Below are 14474 nucleotides of genomic sequence, written 5' to 3'. Positions count from 1 at the left end.
TTCAGCAGGATCACCACCTACATGGAACCTGGCGACTGAGCGCTACTACTGTGCTGCGAGAGACTTACCGGAGCAGCAAGACACCAGGTTAGTGATACCACCCATAGAAGTACTTCCTTCTCGCTACAATGCCAATGAGGGTGCTGTATGACATGTGATGCCTTGCCAAGAGAAGTCTGCAGATATAGGTCTCAACATGAGGAGGAAATTTCTGAGAACGTACGTTTGGAGTACAGTATTGTATGGTAGAGTAACAAGGACTGTTCAGAAAACCAGAAAAAAAGAGAATCTAGGCATCTGAGATGTGATGCCACAGAAGAATGTCGAAAATTTGGTGGACTGCTAAGGTAACGAATGAGGAGGTTCTCTGCAGAGTCGGTGAGGAAAGGAACATATGGAAAACATGGACAATAAGAAGGGATAGGATGATAGGCCGTTAAGGCATCAGGGGATCAGTATCATGGTAACAGAGGGAGCTGTAGAGGTTAAAAACTGTAGAGGAACACACAGATTGGAATACGTCCAGCAAATAATCGACGACTTACGTTGTAAATGCTACTCTGAGAGGATAAGGTTAGCACAGGAGAGGAATTCCCTGCACGCCTCACCAAACCAATAAGAAAACAGATGACTCAAAAAATTAATAAATAAAAACTGCAAGAAATTCAAGTTTAGATTTCTACAAATACTGTTGCCCACACTAAGTAAGCAGCAGACGCTTAGACGCAGTGTATGACTCACGAGTAGTTCTGGAAAAGCCCCAGCGCGATTCCGCCCTGCCCCTCGCAGCGTCCGCTGGAGAAGTCATCCCAGGAGGTGCAGCGCGAACCCACGAAAGCGCCCGGCCGGCGCACCGCTTCCGCCAGGTACGAGGGCGCCATCATGTGCGAGCACACCACTGCAACACAACCAGCTGCTAGCCACAAGTGTCGAAGCCTTCCGCACAGTAGGTTCTTACCAGGAGCAATATTTCGCATAATTACTGACAAATTAAAAATTTTAAATGCTGCCATAATGTACACATTAACACAGTACCGCAAGTGTAAAAATTACAAACTTGTACATTTCTTGAAGGAGTGTAACTCACGGCTCGCAACTTACCCAAACTATATTCCTCCTGTATTTCACAATGAGAGTATTCAGAAACTTCCAACAACGTTTTCCCATAGTTTCAACCCTTTTGGAAACCTTTTCTTGTTGACACTCCCAGACCATGGAATGAAAGGAATAAAGTTTATCGCTTACTACATTTTCGCTCTTCATGCAATACAATTACAGTATCCGCCATGATGCTTTAATTTACTACTTCTTTACTACAAACGGTATTTCGAACGCATTTTGCAGACAGTATCAGCACATATTCCTGAATGTATCTGCAAAATTATATCATTGTAAGACTGATAGTTCAGGAAATAGGACGTCATATTGAAATGCGTGAAAAATTAGATTTTCTTAAAACCGAGAGTTTGTCTGAAGAATCGGAGTTGGGGATATTATGGTATTGCACTATTTAGTTATGTATTCCTAACAGAATACGCCATGCTGCAAACTGTATGGGTTACGAAATTTAGGTGACCATGTAATTATAAAGAACAACATGTGACGCTCATATCCAGCCTATGTATCCGTGGGTGGACACTGTTATACATCGTGTCCGCTTGTGAATGTCCCTATGTACAGATCGAGGCACCTAAGAAATGTCGTCTACATATATCTAGAACGAGTCCCTATATCGAGTTGTGGTTTTCGTTAAGTTATAACGTACAGTGTGGGGGACTGCAATTTTTAACTTTTGTAGCTGCAGATTTATGACAGCGACGTAGATTTTTATAATGCGACAGTATACCTTTTTCTGCAGCACTGTAAGAGTCTTCGAATGGGACTTCAGAAAAAAGGCATGAGTCATCTTTGTCAAACAATATAAAGAGAATAGCTGCGTTACTCACTGCCCTACCAAAAACTATTGTCGAGTGCCGTCAGCAGTATGTTCGGGAATTCGTGTGGGTTTCGGCCAGTGTTAAGAAAGAATCCGTGATGGGATTTTCTGAGCAAATCACGATAATAGTTGTAGAGCATAAATTTCTTCAACGGATTATTTTTAGTGTCGAGGAGAGCGAAGTGCTATGTAGCATTTTGTGAGAATATCGGTAGGTCTTAAAGGTGAACTTATGAATGGCAAAGATGGTATAAGTTAGCATCGCGAACTGTAAATAAATGATCAAATTGTTGATCCGAATGAAAACCATTGCTAGAACCACGTGAGAAAGTAAAAGAGCCGTTTACTGATTCATTTCGTAAATTGCAATAAACGAAAGTAAAACTGGAGAAAAGGAAGAAGGGTGCAGGTTGAATGTTAGACAAATGGTAAGAACACTTGTAAACGTAAATTAAGAGAATGCATGCCTAGAAAATAGACCAGTCAGCTGATTGCACTTATTGTATTAATTCAGTTGTCTCTACGGCTGTTCTTAAGAACTCGTGCTCTAGGGTTAGCGCCACCGCCTCCATATCGTGGGCTTACAGATTCGATTCCCGGTTGGGTTGGGGATTTTAATCATTTGGGGACTGAGTGTCCGTATCGTCCTAATCATTTCATCTCACGTTCATCACAAAGACGCGCAAGACGACGAAATGGCGTCAGTAGTAAGGCTTGTACCCGACAGCCGAACGACCCCAGATGGAATATCCCAGCCATATCGAGAATTCTTTTTTAAAAATAAGAACAATTAACTGTTTGTACTGGCTCTGACGTGACCTCACTAACTCTGCCTTACCTCATACCATAAGCTTTCCCCGTTTTATAACCTCGTTGAAAACCTTAAAACAATGAATATCTTAAAAATTATGTCTAATTAGAAGAAATTCTACTGAATATAACTGCTCGGTTTCTCAATATTATATATTACTGAAATAAAGTGCACTTTGTGAAGAGTTATTGCGGAAGAATCTGACAGCTCCAAAAGAATAAAATGTAACTTGTTACTGATTTTGTAATCTCTCTGATTAACAATATTTTTAATTCAGTGCGTTGTTTTTTCGGCAACTCTCTAGACACGATATTTTAATTCATTTTTGTTTTTCAGGTTCTGCGTTGCAGAGGACTGGGTAAGTTTGCACCGAAAGTTTTTCACTTAGAGAACAACCTGTCTAATGGGAAGTGTTAAATTAAAATTCGATGAATAACGGAGTACAATTCCTTTCCTCTATATTTATCGCCACAATTATTCCATCAACGTTACGTTGGTTACTAATGAAATGCAATAGACTATTACAAATGACACAACAATTAGCTTTAGAACTAACTGAGTGTAAGCGAAGGCCTCTTACGTGAGAAAAATATATACACTACGTTCAAAAACCAACGCACTTTTGAAAAAAACTGCTTCATTCATGGAGGAATTTTTTCAAAATTGCTTGTGGCCTTTCAATTTTGATAATTTTTATGGAGAAATTGTCACAAGTGGTTCATGGTTCCTTTTGCTCGTCTACCATAACGCCGCATTTTCAATATTCAGAATAGGTCTTCTTTCTAATCGTTGCTAGGACATGTATTTTCTAAGTCAATTAGAGTAGAGTGTGTATATCTGCTTAGCTTTGGTCTCCAACTATCAGGAATCATACTACATAAATACTCCCTGTCCTCATTTTTTACATAAATCCAAATTGCTCTCCATGTAGATCATATTCTGTCGTTCACGACCACTTTTTAAACTGTAGATGGGATATTTTTTCTGCCTTTAACACTAAACTTATTATTGTGTAATTTGCAAGTATTGTAAATCTGTCATTTCTTCTTCTTATGGATAGAAGGTGGCTTAATTCCCACAAAACCTTCACATAATCAAATTTTCCTTGTTTCCCTCTTCTTTTTCACTCCCCAAAATCTCTTCATTCTCTGACGGTGTTCCTATTTCCTTCGCTCTGTCCATATTTTCCCTGTTTTCTTTTCTTTTACTTTAAATTTAAGGTTCATAAATTTAGTTTTGAATTGGTCCCTTTTCATTCATCATTTTCCTATTAATTCCTGCTTGTTTTAGGTCTTCATCTAATTCTTGAAACCAATTAGTTCTTTTCCTACTTTCGTGTTTTTGATCTATTAGTACATCAAAAATCGTCTTTGTTCTATGTATGTGTCCTTAGAATGATAACCGAACTTTTCTGATTACGCCTATGAGACTGCCAGTGTGTTCGTATAGCTCCTGTGTTGGTCTCTTCATCCGTATACCATCTCTGTGTATTGCTCCAAAAATTTTCCTGAGGACTTAACGTTCTATTTTTCTCTGATGCTCCGATTGTGGTAGTTTTTTATGCATAGGATGCTTCTGGTAGTACAACTACGTTGTAGTATCTGACTTTGGTCTGTCGTTAAATGTTTCTCTCATTGTAGTGCTTCCATGTCAGTTTGTACGCTTCCTGAAGTTTTTCTGTTCGTTCTATTTCGGATGTCTTGCTTGATCTTCCTGTTTGTAGATATTCCTCTAGATACTTGAATTTTTCCACTGTGTTAACCTTTCCTTACTTGTGTCCATGGTTTGTGTGTTCTTCCCATGTACTGCATTTCCTCACCTGATACCTGCAGATCAGTATTGGCAGAAACTCATGTATTCCACTGCTTCTTGTGCTTCGTATCTATCGTTTCTGAGAATTTCCAGGTCATCTGAGAACGCCGGACATTTGATGCTTGTCTTATTTGCACGTTTTGTTCTTAACTGAAAGCCCTTTGCTTCTTTTTCCCATTGTGTGATAATATGGTCCAAAACCATGTTGACTATAAGAGGTGAGAGAGTATCGCTTGGTACGACTCCATTATATATCTCGAATAATTCTGAGATTTCTCGCACCAATTTTATTTTGGGCGTGGTGTCTGTCAGTGTTATGTACCCCAGTTTTTTCTGCATATTCCATACCCTTCTAATGTGCCAAAGAGAGTCTGTCTGTCAATGGAGTTCCCGTCGGAGATTCGATTCCTCCTTCGGGCATGGGTGTGTGTGTTGTTCTTAGCATAAGTTAGTTTAAGTAGTGTGTAAATCTAGAGACCGATAACCTCAGCAGTTTGGTCCCTTAGGAATTCACACACCTTTGAACATTTGTCATTGGAGTCAAAGACCTTCTTAAAATCCACGAATATGGATACAGCGTTGCTCCTCTGTCTGACATTCAGGAGTGTTAGCAGTTTCAATACTGGATCTTTCTTTCCTGAAACTTGCTTGGTATTCACCTACTTTTGTACCAGGTTACGGTCTAGTCTGTTGAGCAATGCCTTGGACACAATTCTGTATGTGACGGCAATAATGAGATACCTCAGTATTTACGAGAGTCTCTCTTGTTGCCCATTCTGTGGAAGGGATGAATCAACGCACGTTTCCATTCTTGTGGAATTTTCTCTGTAATCAATATTTCTGCGAGAATTTTATGAATTTAATTGTGATGGTTTGGTCTTTGCTTTTCCAGAGCTCGGAGATAATGCCGTCTTCTCCCGGGGCTCTGTTGTCTTCTAGTTGTTTCATACTCTACCTGTGTTATTATAAGGGGTTTCGACTCTGAATTGGTACTTTTTCGTGAAGTGTAGTTTTTGTTCAGGCTTATCGCAGTTATCAAAGATTTTTTTAAAGAAGTTTTCATTGTCCTATAAGGGTATTTGTTTCTAGAAGTCCATCAGTTCTTTTGAAGCAGGTATTTTGAGGCTCATAATTCTTTATATTTTTCTTAAATGTTCTGTAGTAATTTCTCATGTTATTTCTCTTGAAGTCTTTACTCTGGTTTTGTCGTCTGACCTTTTCAGCGCCGGCCGCGGTGGTCTCGCGGTTCTAGGCGCGCAGTCCGGAACCGAGCGACTGCTACCGTCGCAGATTCGAATCCTGCCTCGGGCATGGATGTGTGTGATGTCCTTAGGTTAGTTAGGTTTACGTAGTTCTAAGTTCTAGGGGACTGATAACCACAGTAGTTGAGTCCCATAGTGCTCAGAGCCATTTGAACCTTTTCAGTCTTCTAATAACTTTAGAGGATTTTTTTCTAGACTTCCTAGAAATACAGCCATGTTTCTGTTGTTCTGTTATTGCTAAACTTTTTTCCATGCCTGGATTCTACGTTCAATGGCATGATCACAAGTATCTTTGTGGTAATTTATTTGTTATTTCTTCCATGTCTTCCCAAAAGTCTTCATCTTCTTGTGGTAGTTTTCTGTTGTGCCCGTTTGTCGGTGAACGCACGTTGATGAGTGTGTATTTTTTGTTTCATGGCAGGAAAGTTATTGTGAAGGTTTTTCTTACATTGAATTGAACAGTAGGATTTTCACTATAGCTGATTTTTGTAATGCAAATCATGTGCCAAGCATTGTCGGTGGTCCTCTACTGTCAGCAAGTTTCCCTTTGTATATTCTGTAGTTTTCTGTCACGAAGTGATTTTCGGATGTGAAACGCGTCTCTTGTACCTTGTGAAATTTTTCTAGTAGATACATAAGCTGTTAAGTTCGTGTAGTTTGAGCAGCGTACTTGTGTTAAGTATGCCAACATAGTCTTAGCGAGAGCTTTCAAGAATCTATGACTCTTATCCTTTTTATCATGTTCCTGGTCCCCCAGAAGCCGATGACAGGGGACGTCCAGCACATTTACGGGGGCCTGGCGTAGTGGATATTTTTCCTGTCGTTCAGTCATGATTATTTAAAGTTGAGGTTCGTTGTGGCGACGTCTGTAAGAGGTCACATACACTACTGGCCACTAAAATTGCTACTCCACCAAGATGACGTGCTACAGATGCGAAATTTCACCGACAGGAAGAAGATGCTGTGTTATGCAAATGATTAGCTTTTCAGAGCATTCACACAAGGTTGGCGCCGGTGGCGAGACCTACAACGTGCTGACATGAGGAAAGTTTCCAATCAATTTGTCATACACAAACAGCACTTGACCGGCGTTGCCTGGTGAAACGCTTTTGTGATGTATCGTGTAAGGAGGAGAAATGCGTACCATCACGTTCCCGACTTTGATAAAGGTCGAATTGTAGCCTATCGTGATTGCGGTTAATCGTATCGTGACATTGCTGCTCGCGTTGGTCGAGATCCAATGACAGAATATGGAATCGGTGGGTTGAGGAGGGTAATACGGAACGCCGTGCAGGATCCCAACGGCCTCGTATCACTAGCAGTCGCGATGACAGGCATCTTATCCGTATGGCTGTAACGGATCGTGCAGCCACATCTCGATCCCTGAGTCAACAGATGGTGACGTTTGCAACAGAACAACCATCTGCACGAACAGTTCGACGACGTTTGCAGCAGCATGGACTATCAGCTCGGAGACCATGGCTGCGGTTACCCTTGACGCTGCATCACAGGCAGGAGCACCTGCGATGGTGTACTCAACGACGAACCTGGGTGCACGAATGGCGAAACGTCATTTTTTGGGTGAATCCAGGTTCTGTTTACAGCATCATGACGGTCGCATCCATGTTTGGGGACATCGCGATGAATGCACATTAGAAGCGTATATTCGTCATCGCCATACTGGCGTATCACCCGGCGTGATGGTATGGGGTGCCATTGGTTACACGTCTCGGTCACCTCTTGTTCGCATTGACGCATTGACGGCACTTTGAACAGTGGACGATACATTTCAGATGTGTTACGACCCGTGGCTCTACCCTTCATTCGATTCCTGCGAAACCCTACGTTTCTGCAGGATAATGCACGACCGCATGTTGCAGGTCCTGTACGGGCCTATCTGGATACAGAAAGTGTTCGATTGCTGCCCAGGCCAGATCTCTCACCAATTGAAAACGTCTGGTCAATGGTGACTGAGCAACTGGCTCGTCACAATACGCCAGTCACTACACCTGATGAACTGTGGTACCGTGTTGAAGCTGCATGGGCAGCTGTACCTGTACACGCCATCCAAGCCCTGTTTGACTCAATGCCCAGGCGTAGCAAGGCCGTTATTACGGCCAGAAGTGGTTGTTCTGGGTACTGGTTTCTCAGGATCTATGCACCCAAATTGCGTGAAAATGTAATCAGATGTCAGTTCTAATATAATATATTTGTCCAATGAATACGCGTTTATCATCTGCATTTCTTCTTGGTGTAGCAATTTTAATGGCCAGTAGTGCAGTAGTGCAGAGATCAAAACGTATTTGTACCAGACTCACCAACTTGATGAACAGAAACTGAGCAATATCCGCTGGATGCGGTGCACTAATGGGTTTATGCCTGTGTTAGTGGTTGATCCATCCCGCTTATTTCATTTTCCCAGATACCAGGCAGTCTTTCTCCTATCCACCACATGGAGAGGCGTCCCATTGGGGATCGAATAACCCTACAATGCGAATTAAGCTGCTCCTACCAGTGCCATTTTATGCAACCCTTAGTGTTGTATCTGGCCTTCAAAAGACTGTCAGCGAGATTTTTATATTCTCTCTCTCGATACGCTGTTAATCTTACATAAAAGTGAACAGGGCATTATTGTAGGAACTTTAATGTAGTTAAATTTTGTAACTGGACACGTTTTCACTAGAGACCGCGGTTTTCGAGTTATTCAAGAAAAAAGCACAAAAATGACCTTCAAAAGTAGCTACAGCCCCCTTCCACACTCGGGTCCCGCCGGTTAGGATTTCTAGTATGTAGTTCGTAACACTCCTTGCTAACACTGTACAAAAATCATGTCACACATTCTTTTTTTGGTCGTCACTGAATGTCTTTTGACGCCGTCGGCTTAGTCGAGCACTTACAAATTATAAATTTCACTTTTATGTAAATTTTTCTCAACATTTTTTTTACTTTTACCGCCATAAACTGAAGAACTACATCGTTTTATTCGTTCGGCCTTGTGACTACGAAACCACTGGTCTTGTAAGGCTTAAGTTTGGATCGAGTTGTTGAGGTAATTAGTTTTACCGTAACGCTTTCACAAGTCGTTTTCCTTCGATTACCCTCAGGGGCACGTTTAATTAATTATGCCAACGGAATAGCCGGCTATGTTGGTGGCATAATAGAGCTGTCAATAGAGAAGAATTTCAGGAATAATTTGTGTAGCCGGAAATTTTTGTACAGTTGTAGGAGAGCCATGAACAACATTCTAGAACTCCTGACAGGTGACGGCTGAGCGTGGGAGTGACGGTGCGTTGCAATGTAATTTCTGTCCGTTTTTCTCGAATAACTCGAGAACTACGGCCTGTAGCGAACACGTATCTCAGTACAAAATTTAACTACATGAAATTTGTTACGAAAAGGCTGTGTTCATTTTTCTGTTAGACTAGTAGTTTTCTCTTAGCGATGAAGTGGTTTTGGAAGGCTAGATATAATATTGTGGATTGGATAAAATACCATCTGTAGCGGCAGCTGAGTCTTCCTCAATAGCTTATGGTGGAAAGAAATTTTGTGAATGATACGTAATTTAAATTTTACAATTATTGACGTTATTGTCACAAAGAAGGTGTTCAAATCATGGCTCTGGGAATCGAAACGCATTTATGCTCGAACAATCAGACTGAGAGTCGTCTGATGCAAAACGTTGTTGGTAGTCGCATTGAATTCTCGTTGAATTTTCACCTTTCGTTCATCAATATTGTGGGGACTGATTGCATATACTATCCTCTTTAAGTAGTGAACTCTTCTGACGCTAAAAGGCTTCGAACTGCAACGTGTATCATCGCGTAATGTAAAGTGACTACGTAGGTGGTGAGACGCTGAAAGCACGAATTCGAAGAGTTCGTTAACTCATGGTGCAGTTTTTCTTCAGCATAACAATGCCGGACCACACAAGAGCGCTGCGACATCTGCAACGATCTGACGCCTTCGGTTCACTCTCATCGATCATCTTCCATACAGTCCAGGCTTGCCCCCATCCTGTTTTCCTCTATCAATAAACTGGTGTCCGTTGGAAGGAACGTGTTGCCTATAAGGCGACTATGTTCAGAAATAAATATGTTGACATGAACAATAAAGGTGTGAAATAGTAATATAGCTTGTTTTATTTAAAAAGTTTTAATAGTTCTCACATTAAAAAAATTGGAGGCATTACTTCTTAGCACACCTTCTTATATCGGGTCTACATGTGCACCAACAAGATTTTCGAGAGGCCATTTGCAATAATAAGTTCGTTTCGGCCTCGGTTCCGATGGGCCTGTCTTCTTCAGTTGTTGCACTCGGTATGGTTTCAATTTTAATTCATGAACGCCACGCCAGATTGTTTAGACAATTTGTTTAGTGATGTTTTTGGAATAATAATAATTCTCTTTCAGTATCGGTAGTGGCCTTTGGAATGCTTAAGGCTTTCTATTCCGTTTTTCACTTGAAACCGAACCTGTTGTAGGTCATTTCCTAACGAATTCGTGTACGCTACTCTCCGATGAGGCACTGGTATTCGGAAGTTTTTCTACGAACGCTTGACATGTTTCTTCAAACGACTAAGAACGAATCATCAGACTATAGCTACCCCCTCCTGAATTTCATAGGGCATCTTACACAAGCACAGCTGCACTCATAGCACTGCACTAGAATGGAACGTATACTTCTCTGACACGTAACAATCCCTCGAATGTCATCAACAGCCAGATATACACAGCTTGATAATTGTTCAGGACACTTTCTGCAGAACAACAGAAAATTGCTACGGAACACTAGGCCATTGATAGTAAAAGAAAATGCAGAGAGCGGGACGTATTAATTGCAGCGAAGCCTGTCCACGAACGCTGTGCATGCATTCGACAGTCCATACAGTACGTTGTTTGATGAAGGTTGTTGTGGAACCGATTAGTGAGACACTCCGTGTGGTATGGCAACATGTCTACACGACGTCATTTGAGTTCTTTCGATCGTGGACGAGCTGTTGGACGGCTCGAAACACGTCAAATTGTCATTACTGTGGCTACAGTAACGAGTGTGTGCCAAAATGTCATCTCGCTATTAAGAAAGGCCGCTACTGATGAAAATGCTATGCAAAAGCATGCTGGTGGTTGCAGATGGACAACCACACCGCAAGAGGATCGATACGTAGCCCTAGTGGCTAGAAGGAACAGGCGTCTCACTCGTAGGTAGATTCCTGCAGACCTTCCAGCCTAGCCGTTACCGGTGCACTTGTCTCTGCGAGAACCATTTCGCGGTGTTTAATCAGGCTCGTTTTGTACGCTCGCGAGCCTGTTAAATGGTTCAAATGGCTCTGAGCACTATGGGACTCAACTGCTGTGGTCATCAGTCCCCTAGAACATAGAAATACTTAAACCTAACTAACCTAAGGACATCACACACATCCATGACCGAGGCAGGGTTCGAACCTGCGACCGTAGCAGTCGCGCGGTTCCGGACTGCGCGCCTAGAACCGCGAGACCACCGCGGCCGGCGCCTGTTAAATGCATCCCACTTCATCCACGCCATCGTTGGGGAACGGTTCAGTGCTTTAGGGAGCATGTACGTTTGGGTCAGCAACAGTGGTCTAGGATGATCATCTCCGAAGAATCCCACTTCAGTGTGGCAAGCGATTCTGGCCACAAGTTAGTGTCGCGAGAGACAGAGGGGAGCACTTTGCACACAAAGAACATGTACTTCATCGATATGGCATAGGCGTTGTGTCGTAGGCTTTACACACAACAGCCGAACACCACTGCAGATAGATTAGATTAGATTAGTTTTTCGTTCCATAGATCCTTGTTGAGGAGATCCTCGTGGATGTGGAACGTGTCACCTTTTTTATGTCACCTTTTTTTTATTTTATTTATTTATATATTTATTTTTTTCCTTTTTTGCCCGAGGTATGGTGGCAGCACAACTCTACTGCAGTGAAATTATTTTTGGTCATGTCAGTCTATTTAGGAGTGCGGTAGGTCCCGACTTTCTGTTTATGGCCTACAATGCCCACCCACAGTGAATCGCTGAGGTATCGCACACACTGAAAAGTAAAGTTATTAGACGTATGTAATGGCCTGCGTACTCCCTGGACCTACACTCTAAAGAACATGGGCGGAAAACTCTTGGCAGACGTGTTTCTCTATGAGCACGCCCTCCTCGAACCGTGCAGAAACTAAAACCCGACTTGAGAGAGGAATGGAACATCATCCCCCAAGGGCTCCTCAACAGTTTGGTGGCTAGCATGAATATCAGGTGCAAAATGTGCATCTGTGCTCTATAAGAACATATTCCTCACTGAGAGTCCTATATCGATCTTTACGCTCAGGTTATGACCTGTGTCAAAATGAACGTTATTTATGTGTGATATCCTCCTTTCCCATGTCGTGAAATTTGTACCATTTTTCGTTAGAAATATACCGTTCCACCTCTATTAAGTATGTAATGGCCTCCGATTATTCGTGGCCAACAATGCCTCGTTTCCTTAGCTATTGTCAAGCAGTGGAAGACAGAAATTCGCTGGTAGTCTTGGGAGAACGTCATTTCCGGCTGGGTCTTACGCTGCGCACCCTGTGTCATCGAATACCATAATTAGCTTAGAAATATATTTCGGATTTTAGCGTAGCACGCACTGTACAATTCTACAGGGCCGCGTTTCTCAACCCTTTTGCCTTTGGGGCACACCAACGTACATTTGTAACTTTCACCAGACCCCCCTCCCCCCCCCCCCCCCCCCCGCCCCAAGTGATTTTTTTTTCCTTAATGCAAAACGGCAACTACTCAAAGTATATACAATACCTCTTAAATTATGGAACGACTGTGAGATAAAAATTTATTACTCCAAGAAACTATTTGGCGACAAAGTTTCTACATACGAAGTCCGGCTATGAAATAACGGGACTACTCCTTTAAAACATGTTATTTCATAAACATACACATTTAGTTATTGTCACCCCCAATAAACTCCTCTCCTCTATGACTACAACGTTCCAAGTGAATTTTACATTGCTGGAAACACTACTGGAAGTCTTCTTCCTATGAGCTTTTTGATGAGGAGTGCCGCTTTCACTTTCACTGCTTCAACGAACTGAAGTCTTGTTCCTTTTAAAACAGATGTAACCTTAGAGAATAGATAAAAGCCCCGTGGTGCTAGGCCAGGCAAATAAGGTGGGTGACCTAATACTAGAATGCTGTACCTCTCTATAAACCTCTTAGTAGACAATGCGGTATGAGACGGTGCGTTCTCTTGATGCCGAACCCATGACGTATTCCGCAATTCAGGTCTTTTTTTTTCTTATTTACTCACACCTTGATCAAGAAACTCAAGATAGTAACGATAATTATAATTAACATTTGACCTCCATGAACCCAGTAAAGATGTACAATTCCATGAATATAGAACAAAATTAATCACATCACGAAAAATTAAGATTCATCACATGTCATCACTCTTTCCAAAAATTAGAGTCGTTTGCTGTGGTATTCAGACTATTAGTGCAGAGTTTGTCACGAGTTTCTTCTCGTCCTATAGTGAAAATTTTCAACACCATTTTTGTATACACTTTTCTCATGTCAAATTGCTAATATAAAACGTGCCTTAAGCATTCTTTGTCAATTGCTACAATTTCAGCAATCAATGGAATAGTCAGCCAGCGATCGTATGGAATCAGATTACCTAATTTTTCGAATTTTCATCTGTTTTTGATGTTGAAGGACGTCCCGATCGTGAGTCGTCATCAACGTCTTCTCGGCCTCCTTGAAAACACTTGAACGACTCAGAAAGTAGCGTACGAGATAAACAGTCTTGGCCATACACTTCATTTAGTAACAGATAGGTCTCAGTAGCTGTTTTTCTACGTTTCACTTGGAAGACAATTCGTTGTTCTATTATTAAACTTACAATTTTTCCGGCAAAACAAAATAGCAGCTTTTATGCAGAGGAAGGCCACGGCCACACTGATTTGTTTTCAGACACGCATTGGATTGAGAAGGCTTCAAGCTTCTTTGCCATTTATCGCTCATACGTGGCGCGTGCGTACTTACGCTGTGACAGCATCATTTTATAGCCACCCCTCGCATTTTACTTCTTGCAGATCAGGAGACATCGAAAATCTCGCGACATCCCTGACAGGTATTTGCTACATGGCGGTTGAGGACCGCTGCTCCAGGGCGCTGCTGGGTGTGCGCTCTCCGGCTCTGGTGAGGTTTATCCGAGAGCCACGGCGTTCAGTCGGCGGTGAAGGCGCTTTTGTCCTTCGCCAGCAGCCAGGGAAACTCAGCAGTCGCACTCCTCGTCTCTGCAGCACATTAGGGCCCGCTTCAAAGGATAAGCACGCCCGTCTCAGGCCGTGGATGCCCCAGAACCTCTCTCCCCACGTCGAGCTGCGAAGAGCACTCCGTCCTCCTTCGCTGTATTCGCATCGGGCGAGCTCATCTGCACGCTCGCCCTGGTAATTTGGGAGAAGCGTGTTACGAAGCGAACGAAAACCGACCGCGAGCTTTATTCACAGTCTGGAAACCTCCTGTTAGTTATCCCGTGAGGCTTGATTAAATCTCCAGACATCTGTGTAACAGTTAATTAATGAGCAGTCTGTCTGCCTGTTCACTTCATTCTGAGACTAGACAAAAAACGCTAACGTTGTTA

The 14474-nt window shown here is 42.3% G+C and overlaps 2 protein-coding genes across 2 annotated transcripts in view; one reads left to right on the top strand and one right to left on the bottom strand.

Moving 5' to 3' along the window:
- LOC126353920 (GTP-binding protein Di-Ras1) overlaps window positions 1–14474 on the top strand; it is a 1474116-nt gene that overhangs the window by 468776 nt on the left and 990866 nt on the right. Inside the window, exon 3 of the mRNA XM_050003161.1 lies at window positions 3084–3105. The gene's annotated coding sequence lies outside the window, so the exon portion shown is untranslated. The remainder of the gene's footprint in view (window positions 1–3083; window positions 3106–14474) is intronic.
- LOC126353919 (pancreatic triacylglycerol lipase-like) overlaps window positions 1–14474 on the bottom strand; it is a 400593-nt gene that overhangs the window by 10841 nt on the left and 375278 nt on the right. The window contains exon 6 of the mRNA XM_050003160.1: window positions 742–898. Coding sequence (XP_049859117.1) covers window positions 742–898 — 157 coding nt within the window. The remainder of the gene's footprint in view (window positions 1–741; window positions 899–14474) is intronic.

Source organism: Schistocerca gregaria, chromosome 3 (genome assembly GCF_023897955.1).
Source record: "Schistocerca gregaria isolate iqSchGreg1 chromosome 3, iqSchGreg1.2, whole genome shotgun sequence".
NCBI classification, from domain to species: Eukaryota; Metazoa; Arthropoda; class Insecta; order Orthoptera; family Acrididae; genus Schistocerca; species Schistocerca gregaria.
The sequence above is the reverse complement of the archived record's forward strand: the minus strand, read 5'-3'. Positions and strand labels throughout refer to the sequence as shown.